General features: G+C 41.0%; 1 protein-coding gene across 1 annotated transcript; it reads right to left on the reverse strand.

Annotated features, from left to right (window-relative positions):
- Positions 1-5,093: 5,093 nt before the first annotated feature.
- Positions 5,094-26,243, reverse strand: LOC137294151 (RPA-related protein RADX-like). Its single transcript, XM_067825131.1, has 15 exons — positions 26,101-26,243; positions 25,414-25,578; positions 24,435-24,567; positions 23,975-24,109; positions 23,224-23,402; positions 22,743-22,822; positions 21,998-22,228; positions 14,416-14,495; positions 13,851-13,954; positions 12,437-12,571; positions 10,216-10,383; positions 9,876-9,988; positions 9,617-9,650; positions 6,274-6,454; positions 5,094-5,466 (listed from the first exon to the last, which is right to left on the reverse strand). The coding sequence occupies exons 1-15, from the start codon at positions 26,206-26,208 to the stop codon at positions 5,153-5,155; spliced, it is 2,160 nt and encodes a 719-aa protein (XP_067681232.1). The 5' UTR covers positions 26,209-26,243; the 3' UTR covers positions 5,094-5,152.

A 26,243-nucleotide genomic window follows, 5' to 3' on the forward strand; every position in this document is an offset into this window, starting at 1 on the left:
GAAAAAGACGGGCATAACCCTGATGGGTGTGAACTGCGCTAAGGCTTTGACCCCCAGGCCAAAAAGATAAGGGCTGCTGACTTCCTTTTCTACAAGCAGTTTAGGGAGGCAAGTGGGGACCCGACTGAGGAGATTTCCTGTCTAAAAAGGCTAAAAAGGCTAAGCGGCCTCATAAACCAAGATCTAGTTCAAGGGAATCTCAAGGTTTTGATATGTCATTGATTCAACAATTGTTCCAACAATATATGGACACGAGTAAGTCACAAGTCAGTTGGAAGACTCCAGCAGGAATTCTTCACCCACTCAGGAGGGGGATCAAAAGTCTGAGGGTCAGACAGCCAGTTTGGCTTGATCTGTAGGCACCTGTAGATCCAAGGGAGAGATCACACCCAGTCCCTCTCTTGGTGGTGCATCAGTTTCTGGAGCAGAGAGTGTCTTGGGCTCTTCCCTTCCCTTGCTGTCTGTGGCTCAGTCCTTTACTGGGTTAAGGTTCATGTCCTTAATGAGGTGATCCAGATTCTGGCTTGGGCTCCGGAGCCAAGTCTGTGGGTGTGGAGGAGGTCAAAGAGTCCAATAGTTCTCACTGGCTCTACCAGACATTCATCAGTGCACTGAACAAATGCTACCCCAAGCCGCAGTACCAACATGCTGCCAGGACTCAACCGAGTTCCACCTTCTGGGTGATGCATTAGTTCCCCGACAGCCCTCTCAGATGCAGCTCCACGTTCTGCCATCCCTGATTCAGAAAGTGGTTGATACATTACTGACTGGATCTGGATTTTTTACATAACTTATTAAGCAGTACCAGCTTGGTGATGACTTTCTATTTCGGGTCCCAGTGGTGAAAGAGTCTATACTTCAGTCGACCTCATGGGAGGCCTAGCATCCTCAGGTGCAGCTCTGGCTGCCAAACAAGGGTGTTTGGTTCCGCCGTTTATCCAGTAGGGTACCCCTCTGCAGCATGCATATCACACCTACTAGGAGGTATACTGGAATACCATGCAACAGATATGGGTTGTGGTCCACGGGGCATACCTCTCCTCAGTTCAGAGGTTGACCCTGGGGGTGGATGGAGTTCCACCTCATATTGTGCTCCTTTGTCAAATAACTGAAGTCTAGACTCACCTGACATTGGAGTCGTTACGGTCCGCCAACTACCTCAGCCCCCTGTTAGCTTGCAGGATGCTCTGGCGTCTCAGTCCCAGCCAGTTCAACTAATGGACTGCTTGTGTCCTCTTACTACATGTCCCAGTGGGTACTCATCTCTCTACTCCTGCTGGAGTGGGAGAAGGCAACACGAAAATCTTGGGTGCTGTCCGCTGTTTGTGATGGCCATCTACCGCTGTGGAACAAAGCCCGCCAGAGTTCACTAGCATTAGGTGAATTCCAGTGTGGTCATGTTATGGCAGGTATTCTGTGTGACGAGGTTCCAAAGCAGTGTCATCATCACTTTATAGGAAGGTGTTCACTGAAGAGTATAACTGTTCTTTTCTTATACCAAAGAAGGATCAGTGCTCTCTGCGCCAGAAGTACTACAAAGAGAAGGAGAGTGTTTCAGTTCAGCAAGGACTTGAAAAGGAGTACACCCAACACCAAGAGAGAAAAAATGAGAGGCTATGGAGAAAAGATAAAGGACAAATGCTTTGTGTGGTCGGAAGTTGATGCCAAGAGATGATCATGTGAGGTTGCATCATGTCTGCAACTTCAGCAGCAGGTTTGTACAAGCATGTAGTTCTCTAAACGGGAAAGAACAGAAACTAGTATGTCGAAGCTCCCTATTACATGCTGTGACCACTGTTGAACACAACTGACCACAAATGTCCAGGCAACACACAGATGGAATGTGATGCACTTCAATCCATCACTGAATTTGCCCCAAAGATGACCATTATCCATATACATGTGACACTGAAACAAGAGTTATATTTTTGTGTTATTTCACGGTGAGACATCATTAGGGTCATGGGGATGCCATGCAGCAACATACTCTTTCACCTGGTCACAAAATGGGTAAACAAGAATTATTATTTTCGTTATAACTATCCAAACATTTGAGTGCCGTTTCCCGTAATGTGGGTAAAAGCTGTTATAGTTATAACCCCATGGAGTGACAGTTGTTGTTGTATCTACTAATGATCTAGGCACAGAGGTATCACAGTTTGCCTTGTGGGAGGACAAGCAGGCACTAGTCACACAGGAACCCAATATCGCACTGTAGGTTAAACATAGACCATAGATATACACTCATGTCATATATATTAATAGAGTACTCTACTCTATCGGGTTCCTGTGACTTGTCAGTATATCACAGACATAGTGGGACATTGCTATAAGAATTCCCAGAAGAGAGGGTCTGAATATTGTCATCCCAATACAGTACACTGATAAGATAGCCTTTAAGAAATATGCCAGTAGTAGACTGAGAAACCGAAAGAGATACAGATGGTGGTCATGTGTACTGGTTGTCAATGTGCTGGATGGTCTACATAAAAGGTAACCCAGAGAGCATCTTCTTCAAGATTGAGCACAGCAATGAGCCATTCAAAGAACTGAAAGTGTCTACAGGCTGTCACCCGGAGAAGACCTTAGAGTATTTGTGGTCCGGAAAGTACTTGGGAAAACAAGCAGTTTCCTCAGCCAAGGAAAAAAGATCTTATGCCAATCTGTCAGTTGGGTATTATACTGAGTGAGCATCACAACTGTTACAAAGAACTCCCGACAGATGCGGACAAAGCAGAATGCCTCCCTTTCCTGAAGCCATGGAGCATCCCTACAGACACTGAAACTATGACAATAAAACAACAATCATTGCTTTATGCTATCACATGGCAAAAGTTATCATTAGGATAGTGGACATAGGTAAAGGTAGTGTAATTATCATAGTGTCATAGTTTGATTAAATATTTTTCTTAGTCATTTCCATTTATACAGTACACAATCTTTCCAAGAACAGGTTTTATTGTATTAAAGCCATATGCAGATTTTGTATATATATATATTTTTTTACATGTGCACTTGGAGCATGCTGATGGAATACAGCACTATACAAATACACTAATTATTTATCATCATTATATTATATTAGGCACTAAGCTGAGAGTGTGGGATACTGCCTAAAGCAGCTTTACCATGGGATATTGTTACATGACTTGGAGAAAACAGAGGTTGGCAGCTGTGATGATATGGGTGATCTTGACATCGCCTGTCATTGCTTTTCGTTGGCTTCCCCAATGATTCAAGTCTGGGGGCATAGATAATGCTCCCCGAGCCAGTGGTAACTGTGACACAGGGAAATCGGATCAACAAACTAAGAAATAATCTCCTCTTTCAAGATAACCTGATTTTTGACTCTGGGAGAGACATATTCTCAAAATATTCTTAACTGCCACTTTTTCTAACTTAACTGGTTCTCCTTCTCATGTTTACAGATCCCAGAGTGCTTTTATTTACACCAGAAGAAGTTACAGTTTATTTTCATCAATCTTTCATTAGGCTGATAATATTTATGGCTGCATAGCAACATGAATGCACCAACATACCTATTCACCTTTTCATAAAATAGTAAACAAGAATATATTATTATTTTCTTTATAACTATACAGACATTTGAGTGCTGTTTCCCAGAATGAGCCTCTGTGGATATGAGTGGTTCTGGCTCTAACCCCTTGGAGTGACAGTTTCTATTGTACCTAGGTATCACTGTTTGCCTGGGATATGCAGGCACATGGCAGAATGTCAGAGAGGAACAGCCTCTAACAGTACACAGCATACTCTTCCTTGGCTTGACAAGGTACATTCTGTCTCAACTTACTGCCCAACACCTACACAGTCATACCCGAGTGTCACACTGATTCATGCTTTACAGTGAGTGAGTGAGTGAGTGAGTTTAGTTTTACGCTGCACTCAGCAATATTACAGCTATATGGTGGCAGTCTGTAAATAATCGAGTCTGGACCAGACAATCCAGTGACCAACAACATGAGCATCGATCTGCACAATTGGGGACCGATGAGAAGTATCAACCAAGTCAGCGAGGCTGACCACCCGATCCCGTTAGTCGCCTCTTACGACAAGCATAGTCACCTTTTATGGCAAGCATGGGTTGCTGAAGGCCTATTCTACCCCAGGACCTTCACGGGTCATTCACGCTTTACAAATCCACTTCACTCTTTTGAAGCAAAAGATACACACATTTCAACTAAAAACCCTTTTAAAAATAGCAGTTGTTACTTCAGTATAAAAATTCAACCGAAGAGAGGGTGTACCTCATTCTTGGTTAATTCAACATGTTAATAGGGAATAAATAAATTCAGACAGTCAGTTCACTTCCAACTTACTCATGGTAAAGAGAAACCTATTACCAGATTTGCAGACCATTAACTGGTATTGTGTTGACATGAATCTGATGCCCAGTAAGCATTTGTAACTACTCATGTCATTCCGGCAAACCGGATGGCATCTCGTACCCCTCTCGTCTCCATGTTTATAACTGGGTCCTGTCTAAGAGTAAGCGGGCATGGAGATATAAATTGTCTAGTACTATTATCAAGGAAAGATAACTCTGAATTTCCAAACATGGCTCTGAGAATATCGAACATCCCGTGGACAAACAGCAATACGGTCACTACTTTTGCATATGTGTTTTAGTGTTGAAAGTTCTTCATCCTTAAGCTCACAGTTTATGTTTAAATTGTGCTTGTTATAGTTTAGTGATGTTTCAGAGTTCAACAGTCCCGCCATTTTCATGGTTTGAAATACGTTTTACTATGCACGATTTGATTGGTTTGCCATGATTCTTGGCAATGATGGTGTATGAGAGGGGTACGAGTCTTCTTGTAGGTCATTGAAAGAGACGAGTAGTTAAAATGGCCCAGTTAGCAGACACATCAGCATTTGTTTCATCTGCATATTCAGTTATTATCTTCAGTTCACTCTGTGAACTGGGAACAACCATTCACCACACAATCATCTTTGCAACAACACATACAACATGTTGAATACAACATCATCAACAATGTACCCATTTACCATCACCGGCAACAACCGTTCATCGCACAGCCATCTCTGCTACAACATGTATATGCTGTTGACAACAGTTCATCACGAATGTACTTATTACCAGCAACAACTATTCACTGCACAGCCATCACTGCTACAACACGTATGCCCTGTTGAGCACAACTTCAACATGTGTGTCGGAATCTCTGTACAGATCCAGCACCACCAGGAACCGCTGACTGCCATAGTTCTCTGCTGAGTGTAGGAGCTGGCGGACAGTCTGTGCCGACACTTCTGATCCTTCCTCATTCATTTCTGTGTCATATTTCCCTTCTAAGAAATCAGCAAAGTCTGTACGTTTTGGGAAATCAACGCAGCTAACGTCTCTCAGCGAATGTAATAGAACATGATTATTGAGGCCTTGCCAAGTTATCACAAACATTTCTTCAGGTTCCTGGAATTTTGGCCCTGAAACGAAACCATACTTATAGAAACAAGTATATCTCTTGCATATTGGTGAGCTAAATCAGTAATACAAAAGCTAGAACTCTAACAAAGCATTGAAATATTGATGGAAAGTCTCAGAGAGTAATTAATCTATGGTAGAAACGAAAAACTATTGATGCATAATAGTAAGTGTGACTATCTAGAGTTAAGTTATTGACATCCACTGAAATATATGAAACGAAAAGTACTGGAAGTAACAGATTCATTCATTTGATCTAGAGTTATCTGCCCCTGTTATCTCTTAAACAGACATGACTGTTTAGTTGATCTGAGTTTCGAGTTTCTTAATACTAGTAGATATCAAAAGAGACTGAAAATACTTGAACTTGTTTTCATTTCATACAAACTATACATTCACTTGGGACATTACTTCAAATGAGACAATTAAGGAGAAAAGGTGGGTATAAGCACAGTATCTGGAACAGTGAAACAAATGCATGTACAGTATATCATGAGTGTTTACTTAACCAACTTCACTTGCTCTGTGTGTTTCATTTAATGTGCATACCCCCTTGTAACCCAAACCAATAATAATGATTTGAAACTATGATCGCTTGTTAAACAACTTTTATGCTAAGTTGAATAAAATTCTGAGATTTAATGTTCAACTGGCAAAGTAAAATTATGAGGATTCGCAATCATAATTTCACGTTATTTGATTTACGTTTTTGTATAAAGTGAAATTCATCAGGACATTTTTACTACAAACAGACTATACCAAATGAAGGGATAGAAAAATAAAGACTGAAATCTTCTGGAGGTACAAACCTCCAACTTCTGGCTTTGGCTGGTCAGTAGGTGGGAGGTTGATCCAGGCAAGTTTGTCTCCCCTGTTATAATATACTGGACACAGATGACCGTCAACCACTTCGTGGTCACCCAGAGAATCAAAGCGTTCAATGTTCTGATGTGTGTCAGGATTCACAACTGTTTCCAAAGGGTCAACTTTCTGCAGAGAAGAATGGAACCATGAGACAACCTTCTAATAATCCATTTTCAGCACTTTTCATGCACTAGAATTCTTTCATGATTTTTGTTTTGTTTGTTGTTTAATAATGCACTCAGCAAAATTTGAGCTGGACCAGACAATCATGTGATCAGAAGCTTAAGCATCAATCTAGGCAATTATATACCATGACACATGGACCAAATCACAGAGTCTAACCACCTGATCCCATCAGTCACCTCTTACAACAAGTGTTGATTGCTGAAGACCAGTTCTAACCCAAATCGTCACAAGTAACCACGTAATCAAATCAAATTAGTGAATATTGTTTGATGGCAGTCAGTCAGAGATGGTGGTTGGTGCATGATTTTTGGTTAACATCACTGTGAAGTGTATTTCAGTTGTCACTGCATGTCAGCCTGCTATGGAAGGTTGGTTTGTTAACTCCACGTCAGCAATATTCTGCTATATAGTGACTCATGTGGCAGGTGAGTATAAGGCGAGGTAGGACTTTGAAATCTACATCAATGGCATCCTTGATATCTCCAGGGTATATGCACTGATAAATCTACACTATACCCTGGATGCATCAAAGGCTCGATAATTTTATTACCTCCGTTGGCTGGCTTTCTATCCAATCAGGTGTCTATCCTGGGAAGTTGAGCGTACCAATCACAATTCAGTTTTGCTTTTCAAATTATCTGTTTAAATTTGGAAGTCTTGCATATATTGTTTTAAATGTTTCAGACTTGACAATTTGTCTGTATGATTTCCCCCGAATCTGAGTTGCACTGCAAGCAACCTTCACTGCTGCGACTGCTATCTTTGTTGAAACTGACCAGCTCGGTTGTAACAGCGGCTTAGCTGATTGGCTATGGTGAGAATGCAGAGCCACCAAAGGGACGTAATAAAATTATTGGCTTGAGTTGTAGATACATCCAAGGTATAGTGGAGACTCAGTCTAACTAAACTTAAATGTTACACTCATCTGCTGAGTCTAACAAACCTGAGTAAGTAGGAGGTCGTGTCAGGTAACCTTTGAGTGACCTATGACCGTCCAATAAAATGAAAGACAGCTGAACAGATTTAACCAATCAGACAACAGCTACCGTTAAGGTACAATTATAAACCTTCTTCAGATAAAAAGCTCAAAATGTATGTGGAAATGTCCATTTTTTGCAATTTGGTAAGCTGTGTTCTGATTGGTCAATCTCAAAGGTTACTTGATGCGACCTCCTACTCAGGTTTGTTACTCAGTAGAAGAGTGTAACGAATAAAACTGAGATTAACTTTGCGTAGACTGAGTGCAGATATTGAGGATGCAACAATGGTGGAACCATACAAAACAAAGGTCTGGTGATGACAAACTTAGCACAAATGTAGGTGCTGAACCCATATAAACTACTCAAAAAAAGAAACACATTGGTAGTATTTTTCCATGTAACTTTTCGAATTTGAATCACTGGTGTCTATGTAATTAGTGTATCTATGGTGAATGTTGTCGGCAAACATTTCCGAGTTTGAATCAATTGTTATTGAGGAAAATGCACCAAAATCTGTTTTCCTCAATAATTGCAACGGGAAGATGTTCATGCATTTCCTGTTGCATGCACATTCCATGCATCATTTCCAATAAAAGTCGGGGGTTTCAATGCTCTTGCGACTGTTGACAATCTTAAATTTGGTGTTAAAGTCATGCCTAGACTTACTGAATCTCAGCGCAACAATGCAACTGATCATTTGGAGGCTGGGAGTCTCAGTCTGCAATTCCAAGGGAACCGAATGTGTCACAGAGGACCATAGCAAGACTTTGGCATCCCTACCAGCAGCAAGGGTCAACATGTGATCACCCCAGGTCAGGTCGACCTCATGTGACCACGCCTGCTCAGGACAGGTTTATTCGGCTTCTGACATTTGCGGAACAGGTTCACCACAGCATCCTCCACAACATCGGTAGTACCAGGACTCGGAACAACTTCTGATCAGACTGTGAGGAACCGCTTACGTGAGGCCGGTATTTGTTCCACAAGACCTTTGGAAGGACCTGCCCTTACATGTCAACATTGGCAACAACGCAGACCGTGGTGTCGCCAACATCTCCCATGGCCATTACAAAGGTGGAGAACTGTTATCTTCAGTGATGAGTCACATTACATGCTGCGACGTCCAGACGAAAGAGCATGTGTATATCAACGTCGTAATGAACGCTATGCTGCAAATAGTGTACAGTCCCGTATACACCCGCTTCTAATGCGAGTTTTTCGTACCTAGAATGAGGGGGTCAGGAAGGGGGGTCGCATTATACACTGGGTATAAGATCTTACGTTTTTTCCCAGCTGTTTCACTTTCAGTTTCCACTGACGATGTGAAACGGCATGGACAGATTTGGTGGTTACATAGTCATGGTTTGGGCTGGAATCTCATACAGTGACAGGACAGTCCTCATTCAGGTCCAGGCCATTTTGACAGCTCGACGTTACCGTGATGAAATCATCAGGCCTCATGTCCTTCCTTTCATGAACAGCCAGAATGTCATTATTCAGCATGATAACACTCGGCCACATACAGCCAGAATAACCAGTGACTTCCTTGCCCAGAACAACATTCAGGTTCTTGATTTGCCCTCACGATCACCTGATCTTAACCCTATTTAACATATGTGGGTCAAACTGGATTGTCGTGTGCGACAGCGTGACCCTCAGCCACAGACATTACCTGCTCTGTTTGTGACCTTGAGGGAAGAGTACCAACTCATTCCCAGGCACTTCATCGGGAATCTGGTCCAGTCTATGGGACGCCGATGCCAAGCAACCATTGATGCTAATGGTGGCCACACAAGATACTGACTGCTCTGTGACCTTGGAACAGTTTCATGCAGCATTGGACCGCTAATGTTCATTCAGGCTTTCTTCAGGACTGCCCTGTATTACTGAACCTATAAGTGTATAAACTGATAACAATTTTCAGCTATACGTTTCTTTTTTTGAGTAGTATAGCTCTGAGGCAGCTCATATGAGTGAGCCATACTTCAGTGCAAATAGGTATGACAAATGTGATAAGTAGTGCAAATGTCATAGCTGTTTCACAAAATCACATTTCTGTCAGCTGACACCAGATTTGATCCTTTTATTGTACAAAACATGACACTTTTATGTCCTTACAAACCTGTTTTTTCTTTTGTTTTTGTTGAGCCGTTGTTCTGAAATTAAACAGGAGAATATACACAGAGTTTAGCAATGCAACATGCATATTTCAGGACACATGGAAACAATTATGTGTCAATGTAAGACTGGAACATAAATAAAAATGGATTTAGTGGAAATGACTTTTGCAGAAATCATGTATGCAATTAAGTAAAGGCATTCCTATTGTAATATATTACTCATATGAGATTATGAGTCAAGAAAGCAAGAGTCCTACTGACGTTTCCAGCCCATGGAACTTGACAGCAGCTAACTTAGCCTGTGTATAGAGTCGTATATGTTGCATGAAGCTGGATCTTTCCAGGGCTTCTCTCCACGCACTGCATGGGGTAATCTGAAATATTAGAACAATCTTCATCCACACATACATCATGCAGGACTCGGGTCTGCGGTAGATTTTAAATCTTCTGCATGCTAGAAGTTATCCTTGAGTTATGCAAAAGTTAAATCTTCATGTGGACTGCTGTCAACATCTACTGTTTTATCAGTGACCTGCCAGTATACTATGGTGATGACAGCTGATCCTAATATTTACTGTTATATCTCTGACTTGTAACATACCGTGATGTTTGGATAATGGGACTTGAACTCAGCAAAACTGTGGGGTAGAGGAGGATAGGAGAAATAACCACCCACGGACATGTCCAACTCCATGTCAGTGAGACGGCGAGACAGATTGATCATCCATGCTCGGACGGATGGAGACAAGGCATGCTGGGTGGTCACACACTAGAAACAAAGGAAGCAGTCAAATAGATTCTGGTTTTAGCTCTTAACACAAGCATGACAAGGGGTATAATATCTCTGTACCCCGGGAAATGGTATTATGGTATAACACACATAGCTAGACTCAGCAAGAAGATGACATATCCACCCCAGCTCCCACTCACTGGAAAGAACAAACCATCAGGTAGTTACTTCAAGTCCAGTTTGATGTATTATTAGACTAATAATCATTTCCATGGAAATCACGTAAAATATGAACCCAAAAAATCTGTAAATAGCAAAAGGCACCACTTTAAAATCTGCATCATAAATCTGCAAAGTTCTGATAAAAGATGTTAAAAAGTTTTTGAGCTGTGCTCTGGAAACAAGGTCCATCCATCCCTTTTGGGACTAAAATTTTCCATGGAAACCCATAAATATAAAACATCTGTAGGTAGCAAAAGGCACAACTTTAGCTTCTGTCTCATATATCTATCAAGTTTTGTTGAAAGATATTAAACAGTTTTCCATTTGTGCTCTGGAAACGAAATCAGTCCTTTTGGAGACTTTTGAGAGAGTCAAAACCATTGCCATAGAAACCAATAAAAATAAATATGATAAAAATCTGCTAATAGCAAAAGGCGCCACTTTAGCTAATGTTTGAAATATCCACCAAGTCTTGTAGACAGATACTGAACAGATTCTTGCTCCGGAAACGTGTACTTTGAGACTAAGTTCAAATCATTTCCATGGAAACCAAGAAAATACAAATGACACAAATCTGTAAATAGCAAAAGGCACTGGTTCAGGATCTCTCTGACATATCTACTAATTTTTGCTGAAAAATACTGAACAGTTTTTCAGATATGCTCCAGAAACAAAGTGATTACGGACATACAGATGGCAGAGACAACGACTACATGCCACCACATCACACTGCAGGGGGATAGAAAGTGACAGTCTGAATCACTGAATTTATCAAAATGTCAACTGCATATTACAGATTATTAAGAATCTTATTTTAGCAGTGAGTGAGGAAGTAAGTGAGTAATGTTTTATGCTACTTTTAGCAAAATTAAAGCAACATCGTGGTAGGGGACACCAGATATGGGCTCCACACACTATAGTCAAGTGGGAAATCGTACTTAGCTCTTCAGAGTGACAAGCAAACACTTTAACCACAAGGCTACTCTAACGCTCATCTAAATTTTAGAAAGAATTTCCCTCAAATTTATGGATGCAAACATGTACTTTCTCCAGTCAAACACATAAATTTGCCTCTACATATAGTAATAAACTCTCAGCTTCTGAGGATGTGAAATGATTCCACACTGGAGAGATTTTGGTGACTGTTACGAGAGTGAATTTTCCGTGATTTGAGATATTATTAATTATTATTGCTGTAGTTGTAATTGGGTCGCAATATTAAAGGTTTTAGTGTTAGTTATTATAGGTCACATTTCCTAAAGAGAATTATTTAAGCGGCACGCCTCTAAGGCTGTACTTTAGAGTTACCTCCCTTTGAAAAAACGTAAACAAGAGTCCACTACTGTCTAGAGCATTCCATGTTAGTGGCAATGGTTGTATGTGCTCGAACTTTCAGGAAATGACTGAAAGTATATATAAACGCAAGTTGCCATGGTGGAGACGGCCACATTCACATTACTTGAGTATACATCATTGCTGCCAACGCATTATCTTCATAGCCGCCGTCAGCCCGCTTGCTGTGTTACATTCTGCCTAACTGTTTCTCTCTCGCACTGAGACTTTGGAGAGTTTGCCCTATTATATTTTGGGCCCCAGTTTTGCCTTAGATTTTGTCTCACTTGTATTGTATTTGAAATCGGTAATTGTGAAATTGACTTGTGACTTTGTATAACTTGCTCTCTTTGCTTATTGATAATACAAAATTTGAATGTTTTAGATTCGTTTTTGTTCTGTTTTGCTGGATTCACATGGGATTGCTTACACCTTTTGACACACCAAATTCTTATCCATAACTTTCATAAACATCTCCCCTCCACCGTCATCTTAACATGTCTAAGACAAGGGCTGTCCACATACTACATTACAATACCTGCGACACTGCAGTAGTGGTGACATAGACGTGTCTGTGTTGGCGAGAGTGACTGAGGGAGGCAAGGTTGTGTCTAACCCTCACATGTCGACACATCACTACTTGGTGGGGCTTGAGGCTGTCAAACACAGAATCCTAGAAGAAAGATGAAATAGTTGAAAATGAAAACAATAAATGATCACTGACCATCTGACAAATGTTTACGAGCAGTTTATCATGTAAAGTGACAGTAATTTCAACACAAGAGTCATCAGAAGATGACATATCTTTTAGATGTACTGTGGAAATGAAACACACCACTCATTATTGAGACTAAGTCAAAAACATTTCCATGGAACCCGAGAAAACAATAAATCACAAAAACCTGTAAATAGCAAAAGGCACCACTTTAGGTTCTGAAAGAGTTTTAGCAACCGATATTAAGAAGTTTTTGAGTTCTGCTTTGGAAACGACACACACTCTCATTTTTTAGACTAAGCCAAAAACGCTTCCATGGAAACCGAGAAAATAATAAATCACAAAAATCGGTAGAAAGCAAAAGGCACCACTATGGGTTTTGATTGATACATCTGCCACATTTTGCAGAAAAATATTGAACAGTTTTTGAGTTTTGCTCTGGAAACGAGAGACTAAGACCGGAATGTGTCCATGGAACCAAAAGAAAATAATAAATCACAAAAACCTGTAAATAGCAAAAGGTACCACTTTGGGGTCTGCCACACATATCTCTCAGGTTTTACTGACTGATATTATGAAGTTTTTGAGTTCTGCTTTGGAAACGAAACACATCTCTCACTTTTGAGACTAAGTCAAAAACATTTCCATGGAAACCGAGAAAATAATAAATCACAAAAATCAGTAGAAAGCAAAAGGCACCACTATGGGTTTTGATTGATATATCTGCCACATTTTGCAGAAAAATATTGAACAGTTTTTGAGTTTCACTCCGGAAACGAAGCCCATCCCTCCCTTTTGAGACTATGCCCGAACCTGAGAAAATAATAAATCACAAAAACCTGTAAACAGCAAAAGGCACCACTTTAAGTTCTGATTGATATATCTACCAAGTTTCGCAGAAAAATATTGAACGTTTTTTTAGTTCTGCTCTGGAAATGAAGCCCACCCTACCATTAGACTAACACCAAAATGTTCCATGGAAAAACAAAACAAAACAAAAAAAAAAAATAAAAATGTCAAAAATCTTTAACTGTAAGTAGCAAAAGGCACAACCATAGGTTCAGATTATTATATCTATCAATTTTGGCCTAAAAATACTGAATGGTTTTTGAGTTATGCTCCAGAAACAAAATGCGGATGGATGGGCGGATGGATGGATGGACAGACAAGGCACTGACTATACGCACCCCCCCCACTACATTTTTATGCCAAATCCACAGATTGGGTGATGACTGACCTGCCCCCTGTACATCTGGAGGATGAAGGGCTTGTCGTGGGTGTGGTCACGGATGTGGACCCACCTCCTGAGCCAGAAGCCACCACTGTCACCTTGTGTCCGACCTACAAATACATACACTGATACAGCAGCTGCTGTAGGATAAGAGATCAGTTAGATTCAGCATACTGACACATTTACAGTCCCATCAGAACTGTGACAAGTGTGGTCAGTTTTTGTAATCTGATAATGGGGACATAGTTGAGCATATTTAATAATAATAATAATAATATATTCAATTTCTTGAAAATAAGAAGTATTTGCAGATGGAGAAATATCATCTGGTAGTGGTAGGGAAGGTTCCTGTGTATCTGAGATCCCAGTGTATAGAGAAACCACAAATACTTCTTTACAAGGTAATGTTTTTAAAAATTTGTCTCACAATAAGAATTTTCAAAGGATTAAAGATAAATTTCTTGCTCAATGCCAACAATTCCACATAAATAGCAAAAGCACTGCCATGTTTACTCCATACTCTCACAGTGTACAAGAAAGAACCTAAAGACAAAGACAAACAAAACCTCACCCCTTGTAGCTTCCCTCTCCACACGTCCCACATATACCACCACACCAGCAATATCACACACTACGTTGTCTGGCAGTGAACTGTGGATACAGAGAATCACTGTCAAACTACTCACATGGAGCAAATGAAAATGGGATTGATTGCTAAACGCTATAATGATAAATAAATGCTGAACGTATGTTTAACAATTATCCTGAAAGCTAATATCAGAAAAATACAATGAAATCTTACTTAGAATTCATTATTCTGCTGGAAAACTGATCAGGGTGACCCCGGAATCAAGCCCTATTTCATTAAAAATGTAATTTCCTGAATAAAATTGATATTTTATACTTATCCTGACTCATGCTTAATTGCTTATCTCCTCCTCCCTGGGGAAGATAGTGGAATACCTGAAATCCCTTGAAGTTCCCTTCTAAAAAAGAGCAGACGTAAAATACACTCACCAACGAGTAGTCTCCCTTTTCCCCCACAAATAGTCAGCTGACCGACCATGCTTGCTACTCTCTCCTTATAAATCATCCACCATGAGAATTGTAGGAACTCAGCCTGTGAGGGGTGGCTGGGAGGGCTTTCATCATGAGTGAGGATAAGTGTAAAATATAAATTTTATTCAGAAAATTACACATTTATCCTTATCCTCACTCATGCTTAATTGCTTACAGAATCCAACAGAAACGGCAGTGGGTCAGGCCACGCTGGATTCTGCTGGCTGTCAAAATTATGTCTAAAATCCTTCCCTTCCCCCCCCCCCCCCCCCCGCCCCCAACAGGAACTTGTAACGGTGCTAATTCCTGTTCTTCTAATATTCATTGTAGATTCTGGTGGGATTACATCCAGTCAAACTTGTCTTCTGCAGAAGGCTCCGTTGATTGGAACATGATGATCTCAAAAGTAAACAGCATCCTGCTAATGTTCAATGCAACTGAATGTCAAGATATTGTAATCAAGACTAGTTGCTAGACTCATGGTAGTCTGTTCGAGACGTGCGCATGTACTTTCCACCATTATACTCCGCAGAGCGTCTGGCTTCCACAAGTCACATGATAAAATGGATGAGTGAACTCTGCGCCTTTCTGTTTATTGAACCTTGTTGCAAATAAGTCTATTTGTGGCAATCCGAATGTCTGGCTGATTAGTTGAAACGCCTCCTGAAGCAGCATCCACTCTGTTGATGATGGACGAAGAGGACGAGATAGGGCATCTGCCATGTTGCAGGCTCCTGGTTTGTGACATGCTTTTAGTTGGAGATTCAGACTGTTGACCATGTCGAAGAGTTGAAATGTTTGTTTATGTAGAAAGCCACTGTTGAGTGGTCTGTGTGGATCATCAGTAGCTTGTCTCTCAGTGTTGTCAACCAGTGATGGATGGTATGAATGACCACTTTCATCTCCAACTGGTTGATGTGAAGAGCTTGATCTTCTTTGTTCCAGATCCCTGCTGCCACCTCGTTGTCTGGACGGGCTCCCCATCCTTGAAGAGACACGTCTACGTACAGATGGTTGTTGAATGCCGGCTCTAACATACAAGTCCCTGCACTGACGTTCACTCAGTGAGTCCACCACAGTAGAAAACGCTTCACATTGTCTGCGAGCGGAATCTGACCTCTGTTGTTGAGATGAAGATTCAAGAAGCGCTGTGGTGGATGCAGCTGTAGTCTTCCTCTTCTGGTCATATCTTGCGCTGACGAGAGGAGACCTAGGAGACACTGCCATTGTCAAAGTGTCAACGGAGAGAGTAGTGCTTGATTTATCATGTCTTGAATCTCAACCTATCAGTCCTCTGGGAGGACAATCTGATTCAGTTTAGTGATGTAACAAATCCCAAGGAACTTGAGATCTTGTTGAGGCTCCAATTCTGACTTCAGATGATTTACTAATCATCCCAGTTGTGTTAGTAGCCTCGTGGTAATGTCTAACTGCAGACTGACTGATTTTTCTCTTGATGCGCTTGTATGCCGTCATCCAGGTAGAAAGCACTGCGTAGCCTTCTCAGGTGTTGATAGGTGATAATGGGCTTGGCTACCCAAGTAAACAGCCAGGGGGCCGAAGACATTCCAAACAGTAGGACTGTCCATTGGTAGTGCTGACCGTTGAAAAGGAAGCGCAGATATTTCCTGGATTCTCGATGTATTGGGATGTGCAGGTATGCACCTTGCAGGTCGATGCTGGCGAGGTAATCTGCTGGTCGGATGAAGAGTCTTAGTTGAGGAAGATGTATCATCTTGAAGAAACTTCTTGTTGAATTCCTTCATGTTGTATATGAGCCGAAATTTCTCTCTGGAATTCTTCTTCGGTACCAGAAAAAATGGGGAGTAAAAGCTCTGTGGCTCTTCTGCAACAGCGTTGATATGGTGTCAGTCAACTTGTCTAGTTGATTCTCTGCATAAATGATGGCAGCTGGTACTCTTGTGAGCAGCGGTGTAGTTTTCAGTGGAATCTTATAGCCATCTCGAAGAATCTGCATGACATAGTTGCCTTTGAGAATTACGAAATTCTTTCAGTAGAGTTGAAGATGTCCACCCACTTGAGACGGTTGTACGGGAATGGCTGGGGATGGAAGACTCCATTTGTTTTGAACCTGATCTTCAATGTTTACCTCCTCTTTCATCCTTAAACAAACGTCCAGACGTCTGGGGGCATGAAGGCACCTGACGTTGCATGTCCCTCACATGTCTGTAAATGGACCTAATATAAATTCTGAATCACAAAAATTTCTGCAAAATTTACAACGAATAGCAGAACATACAGGCTTACATGCCTGACAAACTAAGTGCGGGGCAACTCCTGACAGTCGTAATCTACAGTGTAAACACGATTTCATCAACTGAGACCAAGTCTGAGTTGATGAAACATGTGCTAAAAAAAGATGCAATAATCACAAAATTGACAAATTATGAAGCATATACAGCATACAACATAAATTTGTTAACATCTAAAGGTTTTAGATATTGAAATGCTTACCTTACCACAGGACTTCATGTATCGACGAATGTATAGTCACGGAAGTGACATGATCTCCTGAACCGCGCAAGTGCAGACCTTCCACTTTTACTGAAGAGAAACCCAGTCCGAAGGGTGGTTGGGAGGGAAATCACCGTCCTATGATAAGGTAAGTATTTAAATATCTAAAATATTTAGATTTTAACAAATTTTTAACTTACCTTACCATAGGACTTATGCATAAGGCTTCGACAGTAGGTTGGTGGTGTCGGGGTCCAGAGGACCAAACCAACTGACTCCAGCACAAGTTATGCAGTCCGGAGAAACCACTGCTGTCAGGCACAGAAACCATCCTGTAACAAGAAAACAGACAGTAACTCAAGGTACTCAATGGAGACGATCATAGCACAATATGAAAGAGACCCATGAGACCTAATGGTAAGTATAAATAATTACCTAATGATTGGCAGACCGGGTGAGGTGTTGAGCAACCACTGGAGGACCAAAGGACTGTAGACCCTCCATGTTCTTCACTGCCAAGTCTTGTAGGTTGTGGCTGGCCCAAACCGTAGACGTTCTCCAAAAACAGCCCCCCATGATAGCTGGAATGGTGCAATTCCTGTGGAGCGCCATAGTAGAAGCTAGTGCTCTAATTTCGTGAGAGTTGTGAGCCGTGGGATGAGGCAAACCTTGAGCATCGTAAGCGGCTAGAATTGTAGAACGCAACAATAAGGCAAGAGTATTCCTGTTTACCTCACCCTTGCCCGTAGACGAGAAAGGGATGAATAATCTCTTCCAACCCCATCTCAATGGAGCTGCTTTGGCGATGTAAAGTGTTAAGGGACAGTAAGTTTTCCTCCACTTCGTCTGGTGCCAAGATCGCTGAGAGAGGAGGAATGGTAAACAGTTTACGGGGCTGACCTGGTAACTGATTCTTCGCAATAAAGTCCCACAGCAAACCTAAATGGGCACATCCATGACGAGACTGTTCAAACTATATCCAAGTGACATCCAGGGTGACATCCAGCGGTAGCCAAAGCCAAAAGAAAAACTGTGTTTCTAGATAAATCTTCAAAAGAAGCCATTTCCAAGGGTTCGTAGGGACGGCCATAGGATGTAGGATGATATTGAGATCCCACACTGGAGGGCGAAATCTGATTGATCGGGTTGCACCATGGTGGTCATCGCTAATGCCGCACACAAATGAGTGAGTAGGTCGTGTAGAACCTTGCATTGCCATTGAAATAACATTGCGAAGTGATCGATCCGAGAGGGATTATCCTCTGTGAGGTCAAATGCTGCTGCTAAAGTAGCTGAAGCCAATACTGAAACTGGCTTGAGCTTCCGTCGTAATTCAGTATCAATGGCTAGTAAGTTGGCATCTTGTACCTTTTAAGAAGATGACACAGAGCCAGATAAGCGCTTCAGGGATTCATCATGAGCCGCTCCTGAATCTGCCAAGTCCAGACTATGGACTTTGTATTCTGATTTGTGAGATTTAGGTGTTCTAATCGTTGGGTTAAGTGACAGCTTGGCGAAGTCCTCATCTGATGATGCAATGGCATCAGCTACCATAGAGTGCGGCGGCAGAAGTAACTCTGGTGAAAGTCGAATAGCCTTCGGGTCCAATGACTCTGACGGTGGTGAGGGGCAATCTGGCAGTCTGTCGGCTATTCATTCGTATATGGCAGAGGGAGGAAGATAAGTACCACCATCATCACTATCTTCTGATGGCTCTTCGTTATAATCCAGGGAGAAAAAACATTCTTCAGCGTCATCCCATGACACAGACAGTGGTTGAAGACGATGAGAAGACGATGACGGCACTGTAGATTGAGGCAAAGGCGCCGACTGCAAAAGTTTCTCAGCTGGGGATCTAGAATGACGAGGATGGGGAGAGCGTCGGGAACACTGCGACATGGATCTATAGTAACGCCGATCCCTATCTGAGACCTGGACGTAGATCTTGAATGGTGACGACGGGCAATCGAGACCTCCGACAGAAGGGGCAGCTAGTGCACAACTTTCTGGTACGTCTGGAATGTTCTTCCATAAGTTGTCTCTGCAAGTCCCCCTCTCATGAGGAAACGTGCGACGGAGATATACGAGGGATGCGGTATCCAGAAGACATCGGCGCCTGCATCAGGGTTGGCGTCAGCGACAGCAACAGCGTAGGGGTAGGCCTCGGCACTGCAAAAGGAGCCAGTGTCGAACCCGGTCCTGAAGTCGGCATTGGTATTGGCGTCGGGAGCGGCATTGGAGTGGGTGTCAGTGCTGGAAACACAAGAGAAGATCTAGTCGCCGAATCCATCAAATTTCCATCAGTTGAGGGAGGCAGCATCGGGGCAGAAGGCATCAGCTGCATCGGCATCTGTGTTGGGACACTGCAGCTCCAGAGAATGTTGATCATCAACCGAGTCTTGTGTAGATTTATGCGTCGATGCTGGCGACTGTCGCTCCGGAGTCTTCTGGAGAGACAATCGGGACCCCAACAACGACGCTGGTGACAACATCTTCATGCACCCCTGAGAGAAACACCAGGACACCTGGGGTGGGGGTCCTTTGCTGACTTTAAGACTTTACACACAGTATAAAATTGACGAGTCATAAACAGCTAATGCAGCATACAAACAAGCGAGAAAACTTATAAAACTCGCCTAGCAAACACAACTACATGAAGAATGCGACAAACACCCCTAAAAGAAAAAATAGGCACTCCCGGGGTGGAGCAGAGACAACAACAAAGATGGCTGCCCTCGTAACCAGGAACATGCTACATGAGAAAAAAGAGGGAATACATACAGCACATGGATAACCCATGAAGAAAATCAAGTATAAGATGGTGTTGGAACTAACCGAAGTTACGTACAGTCAGGCTGCGTTAATCTGGACATTTCTGTTTTTCATCAAAAACGTTCGGATAGTGAAACGTATGAACTACTGAAACAAACTTTTATGAACACAACTACAGTAGAGTTACTACCCTTTGACATGGCAATACAAAAACATATAAACGTATACAAGTTTCAAAAGACTTTATTACAGTTTGTAGGCATAACAACTTGAATATTCATGTACTAACCAATCAATGCATACAATCATGTCTGGATACATTAGGCATACACGTAAGAAAAAATCACTTGTGAAAGAAATCTACATGATGGTAACAGTTCTGAATGCTGGAGCTTTTTACTTCGGAACAGGCAGTTTTCTCAGTGCTTCTCGAAGATTAATTATTAGTGTCTGTGGCTGATGAGATATTTCTTGTAGTAGGCCATGTTTCACATTGGTCAGTTTGACATCGACACACTTGTGACTGGCAGCATTGTCACAAAATAAGATCATGTGTCAACCACGTGATTGCATCTGTCTGTCGAATGATCGTAGCCAATCACAAAACATATCTGATGTCCGAAATTGTGCTCTTGTCGATAGAATGTCCAAATTCTTGACCAAAATGTTTACACATAAGATCAAAAATGGCTTTAGAGTTTTCTCTTTGTATCTACAAATTTCTTTTTTTTTGTGCGGCAGTAATTTCACATCTTTTACGCCTAGGGGCGGGACTTACCATTATGACTGACAAGTGTAAGCTGATCTCATTTTGACACGATCAGTGTTTTATACAGGAAGTAAGCATGACAGGTATTACTCCAACTAACCAAAAGTGAGACCTACTAATTGATCAAAATCACAAACTAACGACATGTTCAACTCAGAAGTGTCATTTAACAATTACCACTGAATGGGGCTCATGGAGTGAAGAAATTATCTGAACCTTTTTGATGTACCGCCGGATTAATGAAGCAAAACTATGTGTAATTAGCTAATCTGTTACCGCTGATTAACGTCCGGATACGAAGAGTGAAGCACCGGACTATTGAATCAACAGGTAATGAGTTTACGTAGTAAACAAGATTGGTTACAGCTAGTTATTGTTCGGATATCGCGGGAATCGGATTGTCGGGCTCCGGCCTAACATGGCCTGACTGTACACCAAGCAGAGAGTGGGTGAGCGTATTTTACGTCTGCTTCTTTTAGAAGGAAACTTCAAGGGATTTCAGATATTCCATTACCTTCGCCAGTGAAGATGAGATAAGCAATTATGCACGAGTTAGGATAAGAAAAAATTACATGTATTGCTACAAGTGTCGAAGGTAATTAAAATGGACATTTTCATGCTTATTATGTACCCAAAGGAGGACTTCTGCTGAAAACGAATTCTAGAATGTCTGTCGGATGCAACTATGCACAATGAACTGCTACACTCTTGGTGACTGACAAACAACCAACTATATGAGGCTCCTTAGAAAACCCTGTGTGGTGGTATTTTTCAACCAGGAATTCCAAAGGAAACATTTGTTTGTTGTTTAATGACGCACTCAGCAATAATCCAGCTATATGATGGGAGCAGTAAGCAAATGAGTCCAAACCAGACAATCCAGTGATCAACAGCATGAACACTGATCTAACTGGGATATGAAGACATACAAGTCAGAGAGCCTGACCACCTAATCCTCTAAGTTGCCTCTTAAAACAAGCATGGCTTGCTGCAGTCAATCCAACCTGGATCTTCAAGGGTAACAGATGAAAAGCTAGCATGATGCATCAAGTTCATGTTCCTATGATTAATCACATACCTAAGTTGATTTCTTGTTACTAATCGATACTTCAACTCTGCCAGGCGAAGAAGACGTGGTAAACTTCTGTTGTTGAGGATCAAAATCTCTCCTTTTGGATGATGAGCATTTATATTAAGGTCTATAGGGTAAATGTCTAGGCCATTGTCTTGTATATGCCACTGGTAATTTATGGAGAAGCTCCTCTTCACTGTAAAATTTCTCAGCATCAGAATGGATCCTTCTTTTATTCTGAATAAAGAAATTGAGAGTCATTTAAACTATTGAGGAATAATTTTCACAAAAGCACATTTTTGGTTTGAACACGTTGATGTCTATATGAACATAAGAAGACTGAAATGGAGAAATGCAAAAACTTAAGTGTTGATGTGGGTGCATGTGCACATTTACAATATTGTATATGTGCGTGCATGTGAAAGTATGCGTGTCTGTGTAAGTCTGCATGCATGGGTAAGTGTGTGTACCCGTAAAGTGAGTGAGTGAGTGAGTTTAGTTTTACGCCGCACTCAGCAATATTACAGCTATATGGCGGCGGTTTGTAAATAATCGAGTCTGGACCAGACAATCCAGTGATCAACAACATGAGCATCGATCTGCACAAATGAGCCTGACCACCCGATTCCGTTAGTCGCCTCTTATGACAAGCTCAGTCGCCTTTTATGGCAAGCATGGGTTGCTGAAGGCCTATTCTACCCCGGGACCTTCACGGGTCGTACCCGTAAAGAGTGGACGAAGACATACTTACTGCTTCAAGTATTTGAGACAGACAACATTCCACAACACAAGAGTGCAGTATCCTGACTTGTCACACACCAGCAAGTGATGCTGAAACAAACAGCATCCAAACATCTTCAAATCTCATGACTTGAATACACAATGAAACTGTAATACTGAAAGCACTTAGAAACTCACAAGTTCTTCAATTATGCATTTGAATTAAGGCATGAAACAAGAGGAAACGATTATCTACCCCAAAATAGCAGTATTAGCACTAGAAAGCAAATGAAGTAATGGCTACCCACAGGAGGCCTTATCCAAATGACCACCCAATTATCAGGCTAGCTAAATTCACACAACCACTTTGCCACTTATACATGCACCCTGTCACCCAAACATTAAGCCACCTGAACAGCCACATATCCACCTTAACAATTATCCATCCAAAATACCACTTTGCCTCTGAAAATCCCATTATGTTGCTAACATTATTCACTTTTATGCAATACCTGGTATGGCCACTTCTCTGTTTTATCAGGTTTTGCATAGTTGAGAAGACGTGCCTTGCGGACAACTCGGACTAGAACCGGAGGTTTGGCAGACTGAATGCGACCCCACCTAGTGGCCATCTCCTTAATGCTACAAAGGTCAAGGGTCAGTGGTTCATCCAAGTCGTTCTGGGCTGGAACTAAGATTGGATTGATTTAATAACCATCTGTTGAATACACAAATAGAGTGAATCCTAGTTAGGAGTGTTTAAAGATGCTTTGTATTCAAGTCATAACACAGCATGCTCTAATGTGCTGAAGGAATAAACGCCTGGAATGTGTATCAGTTTCTTGAAACTCATGAGGCGGCCATGGTGTAGGCAATCCTACTAACATGTCACTATTGTCAGGGTGATCACAGGTTTCTGGCAGGGTAAAAAGGGATGCAACTCTCCTTAATAAATTACAGTGACTTGGATGACTGTGCCAGCTGTGCCCGTATACAGACAACAAACTTACTTCGAAGAAACAGGAAAAATATGATAAAATAAACAATCTTGTTCATAAAAGACAGCATTATCAACACATATTATCATGATTATGATGAACACCTTAAAGTCAACAGCATGAGATAAACAGTACGAACTAAGAACAGACACTGGTTGAATACATGGTCAGTTATCTGTGTTGCCAGGATATATCACTATTATCAGTAAGGTACATTGATATAACAACCTGTTGACAAACTGTGATATGTACACAATCTGCTTACCTGTATCTTCACTCTCAGGTATAACAACATCATTGCTAGTCCATACACTCACATAAGACCCCCTCCCAGAGGCAATGGGTATGCTACCTGTCTGTCGTACATTAGACTCAGGAAACCATGGTAAATCGTAACTATCTGTTGGGATAGAAAACGAATATTGACACACATAAATGAAAATGGCCTACCATTTCCCACACTCACACAAACTTAATGTTCGAAATGGTAAGTTAAGTGCCCTTTGTAATTGCTTCCTAATTCCTTTGTATCTAAAAAATAATTCAGTGGCATCTCACACTCACAGATAAATTTGCCAAGGAAAATGACTGAGTATTTAGAATATTATTTCTAAGATACTGATAGCTACTCCAGTAGTGATTCACTAGTTATCAAGTCTGCTACAGTATTAACATCATAGTATGAACAATGGGGCACAGTAGAATGTGAAATGAATCATGCTTACCAATGAAGTCCTCAGCAGTTTTCTGTCCTGTGACATGAAGTTCTTCAATGATGATAAGACTTTCTGCCTGTAAATCTGTCTCGTCAAATCTTACTTTACACTTGGTAAGACACACTGTGCTTCCAACTCTCAACTGAAATAAATGTCTGTATCATGTTAACAACACTGGCATGAACCTAACCATGATTCGGCTGTACATATTGCATGTGCTACAACCTTATTACATTTAGCTCCAAATCATGTTTACATATGACTAAAGCATATACAAAGTATTAGATTTCTAAAGATATTTTACTTTCCAGCTTGTATTTGACAACCGTTACCAAATGTATAATGTATGGTGGATAACTGAAACAGTGGTTAGACATACTGTGTGTCCAAATCATTCCTAACATGTTACAGAGCACTCATCAACATGATAAATATACTCTTCAAAAAAGGTAGGGGAACCTCAACTGTCAATTTGGATAGGAAGTGTAAACGTTATCAAACATTTCAAGGACAGACATCTTATGAACACACTACCATTTCCCTCTATTTCCACCCCTAAACACAACGCATGATATGCATGTGCACAACACAGTAGCCCCATACACACGCATGGGGTCCCATTCTTGATTTTGACATTTTTTTCACGAAGGTCACAAAATCACTTAGAACATTCATTTTGACACTCATCATGCATCACGCATTTGTTAGCATGGTTAGTGTTTGTTTCTAGTCGTTTGTTTTAAAATGAAAATCGCATGCATGCAAATTACCTGCCAAACACCAATCATCTTTCAAAAGTGACTACATTCTAAATAACTATAGTTGTAAGGAAGTGCAAATGGTGATGCACTCCCAAAACATTCAATAATATCATATCAGCATTGACTCCGATAAATTTCCTAAATATTTTTAATCGTAAATAAAAATTATGAAGTTCCCCTACGTTTTTTGAAGAGCATAGATTAATTCAAATCACACTGACATTAACCTTATTTTGTTGTACATAGAAATTTAGGTTATTAGACAGCAGCAATTTCCTCTTTGTTGAGGTGTCAGCAAGTGTGATGTCATGCACATCCAAAACTTGACTTGTGTCCGAGTTGGTCTGTTTCGTATACTCAGGATCTGCTAAGTAACGGTTGATACACAAGACCTGAAAATGGGGAGGCAATAAACACAAAATGTTGCTGAAATTGTAGTTTATTAAACAAAAACTCACAGCATTGACAGGTTATCAATGATACACGATATGATGATATGATATGATAATGATGATGATGATGATGATTCAGTGGAAAGCACTTACTCCGCTTGCTATATATCAGTGCTTGATGACTTTATCAACTACTCTAAAATCTTAGCATTTTACTTTTACTTTTTAAATTCTTTCATTCATCAACTTGCAGCTGCAAACGCTGAAAGCATAATTATCATTAATCAGCTTCATATTGAAACATGATAAAATTATAATTGATAGATGTGGATACATGGGTTAAAGCGTATCTAAGCCTCATGGTCAACAATAATGAGAACATTAGTTAACTTATAACTTATAGTATAAACACTGGGGCCCCACTTTCTTTTCATAATTTCCGTTCCGAAAATAAATATATCACAATATACGTCGAAGGCTACATTATCAACTGTCGTAACAAAAGCACAAGACATCACTTACAATAAAGTCTTCCGTCCTGAGTCCTGTGTTATTCAGTTCCGCAATTCTTATGGCATCTTCCAGTTCTTTCAGGATGCTAAAAGAATCAAAATTTGAGTCTGCCGCCATATTTGCAGTGGTTGTTGTTAAAAGTTGACTTCGGC

Source organism: Haliotis asinina, chromosome 8, assembly GCF_037392515.1.
Source record: "Haliotis asinina isolate JCU_RB_2024 chromosome 8, JCU_Hal_asi_v2, whole genome shotgun sequence".
Lineage (NCBI taxonomy): Eukaryota > Metazoa > Mollusca > Gastropoda > Lepetellida > Haliotidae > Haliotis > Haliotis asinina.